This window comes from Thermoascus crustaceus (genome assembly GCF_041956765.1).
Source record: "Thermoascus crustaceus strain CBS 181.67 unplaced genomic scaffold VTN00scaffold_10, whole genome shotgun sequence".
Lineage (NCBI taxonomy): Eukaryota > Fungi > Ascomycota > Eurotiomycetes > Eurotiales > Thermoascaceae > Thermoascus > Thermoascus crustaceus.
Genome location: NW_027192536.1, coordinates 841598 through 854775, shown reverse-complemented (window position 1 = coordinate 854775; position 13178 = coordinate 841598). Strand labels below are relative to the sequence as shown.

The 13178-nt window shown below is 49.3% G+C and overlaps 5 protein-coding genes across 5 annotated transcripts; 2 read left to right on the top strand and 3 right to left on the bottom strand.

Annotated features, from left to right (window-relative positions):
• Positions 1–610: 610 nt before the first annotated feature.
• On the top strand, positions 611–1513 carry VTN00DRAFT_2645 (uncharacterized protein; the record flags this gene model as incomplete). Its single annotated transcript, XM_069428880.1, has 4 exons — positions 611–668; positions 733–881; positions 1070–1258; positions 1334–1513. The coding sequence occupies 4 exons, from the start codon at positions 611–613 to the stop codon at positions 1511–1513; spliced, it is 576 nt and encodes a 191-aa protein (XP_069283691.1).
• Positions 1514–2164: 651 nt separating this feature from the next.
• VTN00DRAFT_2644 (uncharacterized protein) lies at positions 2165–3231 on the bottom strand (the record flags this gene model as incomplete). The annotated part of the gene is made up of 2 exons (XM_069428879.1): positions 2165–2845; positions 2971–3231. The coding sequence occupies 2 exons, from the start codon at positions 3229–3231 to the stop codon at positions 2165–2167; spliced, it is 942 nt and encodes a 313-aa protein (XP_069283690.1).
• Positions 3232–4397: 1166 nt separating this feature from the next.
• Positions 4398–6105, bottom strand: VTN00DRAFT_2643 (uncharacterized protein; the record flags this gene model as incomplete). The annotated part of the gene is made up of 3 exons (XM_069428878.1): positions 4398–4899; positions 5031–5974; positions 6034–6105. The coding sequence occupies 3 exons, from the start codon at positions 6103–6105 to the stop codon at positions 4398–4400; spliced, it is 1518 nt and encodes a 505-aa protein (XP_069283689.1).
• Positions 6106–8126: 2021 nt separating this feature from the next.
• VTN00DRAFT_2642 (uncharacterized protein) lies at positions 8127–9447 on the top strand (the record flags this gene model as incomplete). The annotated part of the gene is made up of 5 exons (XM_069428877.1): positions 8127–8546; positions 8603–8651; positions 8718–8849; positions 8918–9172; positions 9305–9447. 5 exons carry the CDS (start codon positions 8127–8129, stop codon positions 9445–9447), a joined length of 999 nt encoding a protein of 332 aa, XP_069283688.1.
• Positions 9448–10496: 1049 nt separating this feature from the next.
• Positions 10497–12353, bottom strand: VTN00DRAFT_2641 (uncharacterized protein; the record flags this gene model as incomplete). Its single annotated transcript, XM_069428876.1, has 2 exons — positions 10497–11870; positions 11937–12353. 2 exons carry the CDS (start codon positions 12351–12353, stop codon positions 10497–10499), a joined length of 1791 nt encoding a protein of 596 aa, XP_069283687.1.
• Between the last annotated feature and the right edge of the window lie 825 nt (positions 12354–13178).

Below are 13178 nucleotides of genomic sequence, written 5' to 3'. Positions count from 1 at the left end.
TAGTCTTTTCCCAGGACATCTTCGCGCAAATTGATCGATTGTTAAATTGATTTAGGGACTCAACGGTGCCAATGAGTTTTTGGAACAATTCAATACCCATCATCCAGTCTCCTGGGAACCATCAATGCAATCTACGAGTATGAAGCCAGCAATCTTGGCAGCCTCTTAGCAACTATTGACACAATATATCAGGATAGGATGCTTGTGTGGAGCGGTTACGGTCTTCATCGTCTGGAAGCCCTTGGACGCAAGAAGTGCATATATATCGGCGCAGTCTTGATGTTCATAGGAGCCGCGCTTCAGGCCTCCTCCTTCGGAGTCCCACATATGATTATTGGCAGCATTGTCTGGTAAAATGCTTCATGTTCCTCTTCTTCCTCTTCATCCTGCGACTGCCTTGAGTCGTTGGGGCAACGGATTCAATACTGCAACAACTCCTCTGTGGGTGGCTGAATTAATCCCGGCCAGGACTCGAGGACGCCATGTTTCGATCGAAGGTAACTTAAGTGCTTTCGGCATCGTTATCGCCTATTATCTCAACATTGGTCTTTCTGACACTTCGGGTGCTCTACAATGGAGATTTCCTATCGCGTTTCAAAGGGTATTCATCATGGCCCAAATCGTCTGGATATACCTACTTCCCGAGTCACCTAGATGGTTGATTAAACGTGTGTGGCTAACCCTTTGCAGCAGAACTTCCATTGTACTCTTCCTTGACTGAGCAGTATATAGATAACAGACACGATGAGGCTATCGACATCATTGCACAGGTCCGGGGGAAGGATATTGACTGCACTGATCCTGCCGTCCTCAAGCAGAAGAAAGATATCGATGATGCCGTGGCCCTAGAAGAGGCTGATGGGCCTTGGAAAATAACGGAGGTATTCAAGAATTGCCCACTGAAGATCAGGAGATTCCTGCTCGTAATAGGTAAGGAATCCCGGTGGAAATATCGCTACTATGTGATAACAGCATTCTGCAGCGCTACAAGCTATGCAACAATTGAGCGGTATCAATGTCCTAGTAAGACAATGGCCCCTTCCTATCTTTGCTAAATATCCTTCTACAGGTCTACTACGCCCCGCATACCTTGACCACAGACATTGGAATGGAGTATAAAACAGCCCTTCAGATCGCTGCCGGTCTGGGCGATCCATATTGGCTGTTCTCGTTTATCCCCGTCTTTTTCCTTGACCGAATGGGCCGTCGCAAGCCCCTTATTATTGGTGCTCTCATCTGCTCCCTGAGCTTCATCTGCGTAAGACGCACTGCTCTATCAGCTCGATTTAATATATATGATGAATGTATGATGATCTGACGTTCCCATGTCAAGGCCGGAATCCTTCAAAAAGACGTAACCCCCATCCGCGCAAAAGCTTCGCTGGGATTCTTTTTCCTTTATGAAGCCGTCTTCGCCGTCGGATGGCTCCCCATACCCTGGCTCTATCCCGCAGAATTCATGCCTCTGCGGCATCGCACGCATTCTGCAGCTCCTACCACCGCGAGCCACTGAATCTTCAATTACCTGATAGTCCAGATAACTCCGATCTCGATATCGAAAATCCGGTGGAAGACGTACATAATCTTCTCTGTTCTTAACCTCGCTTTTGCGATTGTCGTCTGGCTTCTCTACCCCGAGACCTCTGGCCGGACTCTTGAGGAGATGGATTTTTTGTATCTAGGAGATAACGATCGACTGTTTGTTGTCGATAAGTGGTGGAAGCTGCTGCCTAGCTTGCGGAGCAGGATGGATCATCTCAATGATTCGGAACTCAACATCACGGAAGGACAGTCCAGTTCTGCCTCAGAGAAGATGACCAGTAACCATATGGAAGATGGTGGGAGAAAAGTATAAAAGAGATACCTACAAGCAACACAATTTTGGTCCACTATACAACTTAAATAAAATTGGATTAGGCGGTATTACATACATGAAGTTCAGAATACTGAACTTTGCTCTAATGAAAGCAGAAGAATCGTGCGATTCTACGACTAGGATCAGTTTGCTCATCTCAGGTCCATTCCCTCGTTGACTCTAACAACCGCGTTCATTATCATTTCATTCATCTTTTTCGTGAAGCTTTGCCACAACGCCGCACCTTGAACCTATGCTGATGAAACATTCCAACATCAAGACCAATAAACAAGAATTGCGTTTTCTTTCCTATCTTCCTTCACGGGTGCTAGAAGCTGCCTGCCCGCTCTGGCATTTCTTCACGAGCGCAGTCATCTTCACCTCGAGCAGCTCCTTCGATAGCTTGTGGTTCTCGTGCTGCAGAATGTGAACCTTTCGGTTTTCCAGCTTCAACGCCTCGATCCGAGATGTGAGCTCTGCGATGTCGAACTCTAAGCCACGTTTTGCGATACGGTTCTTGTCCAACACGCGACGCAGCAACTCGGTGCTCAACTCGCCAAAGTCCTTGAGAAGGTTCACGAATTCCTCTTTCATAAACATGTCGTCCGCACGAGCGACCATTGGGCGCACGGCTGCGTTGCGAAGTTCAACATAATTCCCTGTCTCGTTCTCGTAGATCTCGCGCACGGCGAGGAGGAAGCTGGGATTCGACCAGTTCTCTATGGCCCACGCGGCGAAGCGGTCACGGGCGGCACTCTTCAGGCCCTGGATCATGTACTTGTCGGCGACTGCGTAGAGCTTGAGACAGGTCGGGACGCGAGGTGGCTCGTCCTTCTTTTCGTCGTCTTGCGGCCTCAGCGTGTCGGAAAAGTCCCAGTCGTCATCTTCGTCGTCCTTGTCCTTGTACGAGTGGCTGTATAAGTAGTCTATCATAAGTGAGATGATTGCAGGATCCTCCTGAACCAGAGTCATCGTCTTGGTAGATGCTTCCTGTTGAGTTTCATCAGCCATTCCGACTGATCCAAGACAAAACGTATAACACAACACGGCAAACAATACATATACACATCTCTCAACTCACGTGCCTCATAAAGCAGAAAAGGCAAAATACATACCACAAATTGACCCGTACACGCCCTTTCGAAGATCTTCGACTGCGGGCACACAATTGCTTGATGAACACGGAACTCGCGGTCCCCACAGATAATGGTAAAGTCCGAATACTGGCCCGACTCCAGCAACTGGCTGACGAGTTTGCTGAAAAAGCACAGCGAATAAAGCATCCGGTGCCTCTGTTCGAACCTCTTGAGCAGCGGAAGGCCACTGGGCTCCTTGACATTGTGCTCGAGTTCCGCGTACTTCAGGTCGATGTCCATTTTGTTTGTCTGTCCTTCGGCCCGCAAACGGAGCGCTTCCTTGACTCAGAATATTGAGCAGCAAAAGTCAAGCATGAAGCCGGATGGCCGGTTAGGACATGGATAGTCTCACAACGCAAAGAAACTGCAAGCCGGCAGAGATCTCCGCACAAGAGAAAGACCCGTCCTTCAGCCCCCCTGCAGCATGATGAGATGAGAATGTGTTCTTCCCCTTGGACGTGCTGGACAGTCTGCAAGTTCAATGGTCATCCACGTCACATGGAGCCAGGTGCCGAGAACAGACGGCGACAGCGTTACGTTCTGCTCCTGGCTGGACACACAAAGCTAGTCCATTCTTTGTTGATGATGCGATTTTTAGTTCCCTTTCATTTTCACTTTATCTCACAGAAAAGAACAGAAAAGTGTTGTGTGTGATATAATCTTCATGGTGCGTATACGCGGGTACATTGCATGGGGATATAAATCTAGATCTTGATGCGGATATCCGCATTCAGAAGGTTGGGCATGCATGACACCAGGGCCCACTTCTGTGCTTCTCCGGACCGGAAGAACACCATCCTACCCCAGGAATTTGAACAGAGCCAGAGGGGAAATGAGAATAATTGAATAAAGTCCCTCCTGTACTATATATCAATGTCTCATCTCACAGGTAAACCGCTCTGCCACCAAAAGTGTCTAGACTTCTGGTTGCAGCCATTGGTATCATATATAGCATGCGTCCTATAAGAGCTCATGACCCCTGCAGCCTGCCTGCATGCTTTTTATAGATTGGAAAAACACTCCAGTCAGCCAGGACAAAAGATAGGGAGAAATAGGAATTCTAGTAGTGCTATTAGTCAGAGATTACCAGTATCAATTGCAAACAGATGTCATGGCACCCTTTGTGGTTGAGTGGTAGTTGTTTTGGTCAACATATATCTACCTGTAGTGTACTCCTATGCCCTACAAGACGGCAATGCGTGAAGCTCATCATTATCAAGCAATAAGCATTTGCAACAGGAGGGCGGGCCTAAGACTTTCTCCCTGCCTGTCTTTTTCCATGGGGTTAAGGATCAATGAGCGCTGTCTCAATCGCTCAACTGTCCCTGTATCCTTTTGGCCGCTTCAATTTTCAAATCATTTTGCCAACTATCAGGGAATGCCCCAAATCCCCTTTTCCACTCGGCTCACTCCCCCTTTGACACCGGGATCTTGAACCCTCCGGGGACGTTGAACCTGAACACTCCCTTCGGGTCCACGCGTTTACTCACCTCCTTCAATTTCCCTACGCTCTTGCTCCCGTAACTAGCGATCGGATCCTGCCACGGCGCCGCATAGTTCAGATACACGAACGGCTCGTAGACGCCTAGCTTTCGCGCTTCATCCTCTATGCCGGTGAAAAGCTCACGCGCCGCCTTCTCGACTTTGGTATCGTCCGCCTCATCCGTCCAACCTGCAGAGAGGAGATTTACCACGAGGGAGCCTTTGACTTCGGAGAGGCTGCCGAAGGCATTGGAGTCGCCGGCGGCGGCTGCGCGGGCGTAGATGGCCGGAGGTAGCGGTTCGAGCGAGATGGCCCACGATATGCCAGGTATGTCTTGGATTGCCGCGAGACTGGCGTTCCAGAGTTGGTATGTTGCATTGAGGATGGGTAAGGTAGAGCCGTGGGTTGTTACCACGGATAGGTCGCTTTGGAAAAAAAAAATCAGTCAGCTATTGTGGAAAAGAAATCCTTCTCTTTTTTTTATGCTAGCAAATGCGCCTCTGTCCCTTCCTGCTCTCTCGGTAAGGGTTATGGAAAGGCCCGATACAGCACTTACCGCTTCCCATTTGGTTGAAACGAGCCCTGCTCGGTTGAAATATCTGCCATATTAGCGATGCGCATCGTGCTGTACAACGAGGGAATCTCCATCAGGGGCTGGAAAACCGGCGGGTTCTCCACAGCCTTGGTATATTCAATGGAGTTTACCACGGCTGATCCCTGGCCAGCTGCAAAGCCAAAGCTCGTGATCAGCGATGCATACTCATCGTAGGCGTCCACCGAATTCAGGTCCACAAACGCCTTTAGGTGCTGGTCGACGGTGGAAAGAGGATAGAATACCGTCCCACCCCAGATGGGGCCCTGCTCGAACGCCTGCAGGTCCACGCGCGTGACGACACCGAAGTTGTTCGAACCGCCACGGAGAGCGGATAGGAGATCCAGATTCTGTTCAGTGTTGGCGTTGACGATGGTCCCGTTGGCCAGCACGACCTCGAAATTGGATACCGAGTCGCAGGTCCAGCCATAGCGGGTTGAGAAATAAGATATGCCACCTCCGGTCGTGAGGCCCCCGACGCCAACTTGCGCTGCTCGACCGCCCGCAACGGAGAGGCCTAGGGGGTCGAGCTTGGAGTACACGTCTCCCCAAGTCGCACCCACTCCAACAGAGGCGATGGACCTGTCGCTGCTCACCTCGACGGTGTTTAGTCCGCGCAAGTCTATCGTGACCCCGTTAGCGATATTGGCAGCTCCCGCAAAAGGGGCATGGCCGCCAGATCGAATGGCGAACTGGCAGCTGGATTTTTTGCTAGCGTCGATGGCTGCGGCGGCTGAAGATAGGGCGCTGACCGCAACGGAGACATCCTCGACTGTGACGGGTGAGAAGACGCAGAGCGGTTGGAGCTGGGATTCCTGCTGAGAGAAGTAGGATGAGAGGGAGGAATTATAAACTTGAGCTCCCGGAAAGGACACTTTGCTGCCCAGGAGAGACAGTAGGGCTAGACACTGCAGGTTTGATGGGGTCAGGTTTGGTCGCACGAAGAAGCTTCAAGTTAGGAGCTTACACAAGCGCCGCTGAGGCTGGCGTTTGTTGGGTCTGTGGAGTTTGGAGCAGAGGAGAAGGTCCATTGATCCATTTCTAATTGGTGACATAAACTTGAGCAAGGAAGCTGGCAGATGTACTTGCTTGAGCGTTTTGGGAGGGAATTCAAACGAACAGTAAGAAAGGTGCAACATTTGGGATGTTTGTTCCAGATCATATTACGGTGTATAGCACTAAATTATGCAGGTGCCCAGCTAGTAAGACCTAGCAAGAAGAAGACAAAGAAAAGATATCTAGCCCTGCTGGCGCGTATCTATTGGATGTTGCCAGACAATCTCTGCCGATGGACAATAACGTTCAAAATAGGAGTCTTAACTCTTGCTTACAGTCTCTGAGTCTAGCACTACAGTTCTAGCTATTAGATATAGCGATAAGCACGGAAGATAAGTAGTTTCTGGGAGTCGACATTATCTAAATCGCTCTTACTATTCTACTTATCACCCGCGAGTCATTAGAAGATGTTGGACACTATAGTTCCTACACATGAAGTAATAGCTATATTTATAAAATTAATAAGAATCTTGTATATTGTATTTACAGTATATTCGTTACATGCGCACCATCCTTGCCACTGTATAACCCTCGGTTAGATCCCTTGGTTGCTGTATCTTGTGTTTACTTGGTTCAGGGACCTCGCCATTGCACTATTTCGTGCAGTGATTCGATGAAACTATGCCAACTTATATATTCGTTTTTTTTCGTTTTTAGACTTATTGAAAAGACCAATTTTATCGGCTACAGCATTTTTAGCTTGAATTTATTATCTATCTCTACAACCCGTGGTCCAAATCTGGCTGACGTATATCCTGGTAGAAGTGCACTGAGGATATTTCTGGCAAACTTATTATTTCTTTTCGGAGTTGTTCTGTCTTGCATGACTGCTGCACACACTTCCATGGGCCTTCCGCTATCTTGAATGTCTTCCAGAGCACTTGAAACTGGAATAGGTAAGCAACTATAGCGGGATGTTGCCTTCTGTTCCCTGTTTGTATCTCCAGGCTGTCAATATAGAAGTATATCAACCCCCTGACCCCCCGATCAGACACAGCAACATCAGATGAACACCCCCTCGACGCATCGTCGGCTAAACTTGTAGGAAGCCATGACAAGGTTCGGTCTCGGCTCCCTTCCGAGCCTGGCGACAAACATCTTGAAACGCCGTGCGATTCAAACTTGGTGGTGCCACATGGCTGTCAATGCTTCCTTGGCGAAGGCGGCCCGTTTATTGTTAACCATCACGATTCTAAGGTCATAATAAATGACCCTCGTGCATGATCTTGAGTCATTTCTTCGACAGCGGGCACGTTTGAGATCGAGAGTCTATTCTGTAGGTTGTTTCACCTATTGTCGGTCTCACGCTCCACATAGAACTACTGTGCTGAGGATCGTCTGCTGGAGGGAATTTCTTCGAAGCTGCAGATCGGTGTATTTCCTCAGAGTTAATACGGTACGGCAGATTTTCTGCATGGAATCTAAGGTAGTATCTTTTTCTTCTCTCGTGGACTTGACATAGGACTATGGCTAATCCCTCTGGAGAACAGAACAAAACAGCATAATACCCATAACTCCAAGCAGACAGACTCCTGGCGCTTACTCTCACTCAGTCTCCTCCCCGTCAGTCTTGGCAGCCACGTTTCGACGTTTTGACTTGCCTTCCTCATATCGGGGTTGCTAGCGTCGTTTCGAATTTCCAAGTGAGACATGGTAGATTTTCTTCGAAGGTCCTTTGGATTCCTACCATCGCTTTCTTGGCATGGTTCAAAACGTTCATGACACAAGTGTCCACCATGGTGAGGATGCGCATTGAGATAGTGGAAGGAGGAGCATTGAATGGCACTCTAGAGGAAGTAGTACTATGTTGTGTGTGTCTTTATTAAATAGTACTTATGCCCATCATTCAGATTGAGCTTTTGGGTTCCTCTCGGTCAACCTGGTTGAGCCAGATATCCATTCTCTTCTCTGCTTTTTTTATTCTTCCTATCCTTCTTTATCCGTTACGAATATCATTGCTTTTCTTTTTTCATCCCGTGCAGGTCGCGGCATTTTCCTCCAACCATGTATTATCCATCGTTGCTCATTTTAACTGCATTCGCTGCGTCCGTTCATTCCCATGGCGTGATCCTCAAAGCCCAAGGAGAGAAAGGCTCAGTAGCCAGCCAAGGATTTCTTGGTGAGCTTATTCCATTCCCGTCTGCCCAAGATAGTGAACGACTACCTCTTCTAGGAGATTATTCTAATCAGATCCTCTTTCCAGTCAACAACGCTCTAGCAAGGAACTGCACAGATATTAGCCCCTGCCAGCTGGACTCCACCATTATCCGGGACGAGGAGATAAGACAGAATATCGTGAACGGATGTGGTCGCACGGAGCTCAATGGCAACATTGATATTGGGGAACAGACAGAGAACGAGCTGGCTGCCAACCGAGTGACCTCAGTGAAGAAGGGGTCTGTCCTATCAGTCACTATTCACCAAGTCAGTATCTATCCAGATCTGCTAGTAGATATCCATCTCTAACGGTATACATACAGGTGAACGCAGATGGCGCAGGACCTTACACGTGTGATTTGGACCAGACAAGTATGCATACTTTCATCCAGGATCTACTGATACTTCGATCTAACAAAATATCTGCTACTTGCCCAGGCAACGCCAACACCAACTTCGTCCCCTTGAAGGTGACGGACAACGTCCCAGGCGTGAACGGCCTCTCACAAGCGAAATTCCAAAACTTTGTCATGAAGGTCGCATTACCAGATGACCTCAACTGTATTGGAGGTAAGCCAAAAGCCACCAGACATAAAAACATCCTTCCCTACGCCCCCGATATTAACAAAGAAAACAAGGATCAACTGGCAACGTCTGCACCGTCCGCTGCAGAAACAACGCCCTAGCAGGTCCCTTTGGCGGCTGCTTCGCCGTCCAACAGACCGACAATGCCGGCCGCACCAATACGAGCGCCGCGGCGGTCACCACGGCACAGACGCTGGAAGATATTTCGAGGCAGATCCAGGTCAACCAGGAGGATCTGGATGCGGCGATTGCGGCGAACCAGGCGGCCGGGCTGGATGGGTCGGATTCCGGGGTTGCGGCTATAGCTGGTGAGTAAACATCTAATATATCATGTCATTTACTATCCCTACCTAGACCAAAGCCTCCCTCTCTTGATTTGCAGCGAGCTTGAGTATAACTATATCATTCATTTCACGGAAACACTAACCTAATAGATATAGCCCTCACATCCGCCGTCCCAGCAGCCACAACAACCGCCAGCGCCGCTACATCTCAATCTAACAGCAGTGGCACGCGGAAGCACGGGAACGGGAATGGGAACAGAAATGGGAATCGTCGCGTCGAGGTTCGTTTCTCTGCTTAGATTAGGGTAGATTAGCTTAGCTTAGCTTCGTGTTCATCCAGCATAAGTATCATTCCAGACAGGCATAGTATGGCTGAATGAAATGGATGGATAAATACATAGATAAGATGAATAGAGTAGGGATAGTCTTTTATATATATATCGGTGGTGGACGATCTCGACGGTAAAATGTCCCTTCCTGACTAACCTTAAACTTTCCTACATGGACAGCTACCTAGCCTAGGTACGGATCATTTCCGTACCTACTAGACACTCCCTCGCGTCCTTCCATGTTGACGATCCTACCTTTCTAACTAACCTAGATAATTAGTCTGTGGGGCCACATGCACAAAAAAAGGCTTAAGTTAAAAGGGGCTGGGCAGACCTTAGGGTCCAACCTCAAAGTGGAAAGAAAGGGGAACCAAGATCCGAATAGGAGAGATCTGCAGCTGGCAAAAAAAAAGGACTTGCAGGCTAGGCTAGTCTAGGCTAGAAGCAGCTATGACCTAGGAAAATGGAAAAAAAATTAAAAGAGAGCCCAGAGCCCCATCACGGAGATTGACATGGAACTATTGGGTGTTGCGGCGCCGATCGATCGATCGATCCCCGAAAGACGGGTCACGGAAAAAGTTCAGATAATGATGCTACAGTCTGTCAGGACTTAGCTCGCAGTCATCAATTGATATTGATATAGACACTATCTGTAATTTTTGACTTTGATTTGATTGATTGTAAGCAAATCATACCGCAACGTACGTATAAGAGATCAGGGATATGCCGCCCAGTCCGTTTTTCCAAACCAAGATGTCTGACGTAAAACAACCAGTCCAGAAAGCCCCCCCCCAATAGAAGGAGAGGGATCTTAATAATATCAGATATCATGAGGGAAGAAAAACTAACACCTTATTTTCCCCGCTAGAGGTCGAGAAGCGGGAAGACAGTGAGAGGAAAGAGAGAAAGAGAAACTCGTGAACCGTCGCAACAAAAGGATACGGAGAGGGTATGAAAAGAACTGAACCTGTACATCATGGACCATCATTGAAAGAGGCAACTAGAATTTGTCAAAATCATCATCGTCTCTTCCGTCGTTGCCAAAAATCTTCCTCATTGTCATCCACGTCTAAAGCATCTCCAGTTTGGTCATCAGCATCTGAATCCCGTATGATCTGCTGATCATGCTGGTATGGAGCACTGTTGACCCTATCCGTGGGATGTTTTGCTGCATCCCCAGTCACTGGATATTGCAACTCAGATTCCCAGTCTAAACCGTTGGCATCAACTCCAAGGAGGAACTTTCCGAACGCAAGGACGGCATTGAAAACCTCCTTGCCCGTGGGGACAATGTTTTCTGGTGGTAGAAGGAACCCGTAACTTCCCTTGTCTCGCAACTTGATCTGGTAAGAGTACTTGGCATGAAGCTGGTGGTAGAACCAATCCAAGGCACTTCCTCCGGAACTTTCTACCCTGGGGAAGATCTCTTTCTTGGTCTTTCTCTTCTTGTTGCCAACGACGCTCCCTTCGCAAGCCGAACTTACGTCGTATTTTTCGTAGTTGGTCAGACGGATCGCTTTTGCAATGCCCATGGCCAGCTCTTCCAGATTTTCGAGAGTTGGTGGAACAGTGGCACACGAGTATGAGTACGGGTAGAGTATCTGCTGCGAGTAGGAATGAAGATCGAGGAAACCGACAATGTCGACATTATTGTATTGAGTCTCATTCTTTGCCCACTCTGCGAACATGTGCGATTCGACGCCCTGAAATGGGCTGTCTCCAGCGTAGCTTTCGGAACAAGGGTTTGACCGAGTGGATTCACCATCCCACTCAAAATCCCAAGCACGATCAAGGTCAATTCCGCGGCAGAAATGCAGACTGGTCTGCTGCCTGTTTTTTCGCCAGAGGCGATCTGTTTCCCACGTGTAGACGTACCCGTCGGGGTTCAGAGTCGGTACGAAGACCCAGTCGAACTCTTCCAGGAGTTTCGTGATTGGGCGGGATCTTCCGTAGCCGGTAGTTAAGGAGTACGCGATGTAATTGACCGTCGAAGTGCTAATCCACTCCCGAGCATGAGAACCTCCGACAACAACTATCATCTTGCGCGGTTCTGATTGACGCTCATCGTTGGTCGGATGAACGCCAAGTCGGAGAGCGGGAATATCTCGACCTTCATAGGACATTCCGACGCCGATCATCCGGACGTGTGTTGAAAACATTGAAGCCAGGAGGCGCATCCATGGCACAATTACGGATAGTGGTTGATAATCACGGAAGAACAAGTTGGTTACATCGGTCGATTGTCGTACTGTAGGTTGAAATGCGAACCCGTCCCTCACGACAGCCGACCGCCGCGATGGGTACGTTTCAGAAATCATCTCCGCAAGATCTTCTATCAGCAATGTGTGGGCCGTCTGAAGAGATCGCGGCAAGAGACCCAGCAACGAAGGAATCTGTCAAGAGCCGGTGATTAGCCAAATGCCATTGTCCCATCAAAGACCACAGGCCGAACCACTCACCACTTCCCGCGCCAGTCTGATATCCACAAACTCGTCGGTTGACGCCCACACATCCAGGAAGAGGACATTGGCGGCCTCCTCCAAAGCTCTGGCCTCTGCAGAGCTGCGTATCGTGAAGCGCAGGACAACATCACTGCCGTATCGCGTGAGGGACTTGGAAGGCGGAGAACGATCGCGCGACGGGTCTTTTGTCAACGCAGAGAGATCCGATAGCTCTTTACGAATTCCCCATATAGTCTCAATGACCATATCTCTGAATCGAATCCATGGCCGCCGGGGATCCCGAGAATGGGCAAGGAGCTGGACGGGTTCGAGAGGGGGCGGAGGGGTGACACTGGAGCCTGCGGGCACCGCAGGCGCAAGACTGGCGAGCAGCAGGCCGCACAGGAAGACGAAGACACAATGAAGCAGACGCATTTTGTGCTGTCAACAGCGATGGCTCTTGGTACATCGCCGCGGATCCGGGATCGAAGAGGCTGCTCGGGATGCCGTGCTATGCTGCTGGTTTGCTCACAGCATCCGGCGCATCGTTGTAGGACTCTGTAGTAGGATGAGTAAGTGTATCGGGGCTGAGCAGCCGGCCAGACCCACGGCCGATGACGATCTCGAGTCAAGACGAAGCCTAAGGAGTTTAGTGAGGAGGGGCCACACGAGGTCTAGTGCTACTAGTACGGTGGGCGACACAGCCTGTGGAGCGGGCAAAGAACAACGCCCTGCACAACCGCCTGGCCGACGTCGACTTTTTTATCGACTCGCTCAGGTTCTCATGCGGTGCATTCCATCAATTCCACCACATTCTATCATCTGTGCATTCGTCCAAGTGGGCGGGATGGACGTGTGTCTGGAGGCCAATCAGCGGCTAAAAGGAAAATTGTGATGACGGCGTGGTGGTCATTGGAATCCAGGATGCACCAAAGCGTCCTCTGTTCTCGACCACTGCAGACGTCATCGAGGCTCCCCACGCGTTTAGAGATATTTTGTTCCTTATCCCGCAACTTTCGACATGAGCACACGATGCTATGTATAGACGCAACGGTCACTGTGTATATATATATACGCTCAATGTGCTGGTCTCGAGCTCATGGGTAGCATCATATCTGGCCCTTGCATGCATTCGAATCCTTGCTGCATACTGGCAGTACTGCGTACATGCATCGCTGCTTGTCGCGCCAGGTAATCTTTCAATAGCAGTCTTTCGGCCATCATGATCCGGTAAATAAGCATATTGTATTCATATTACGG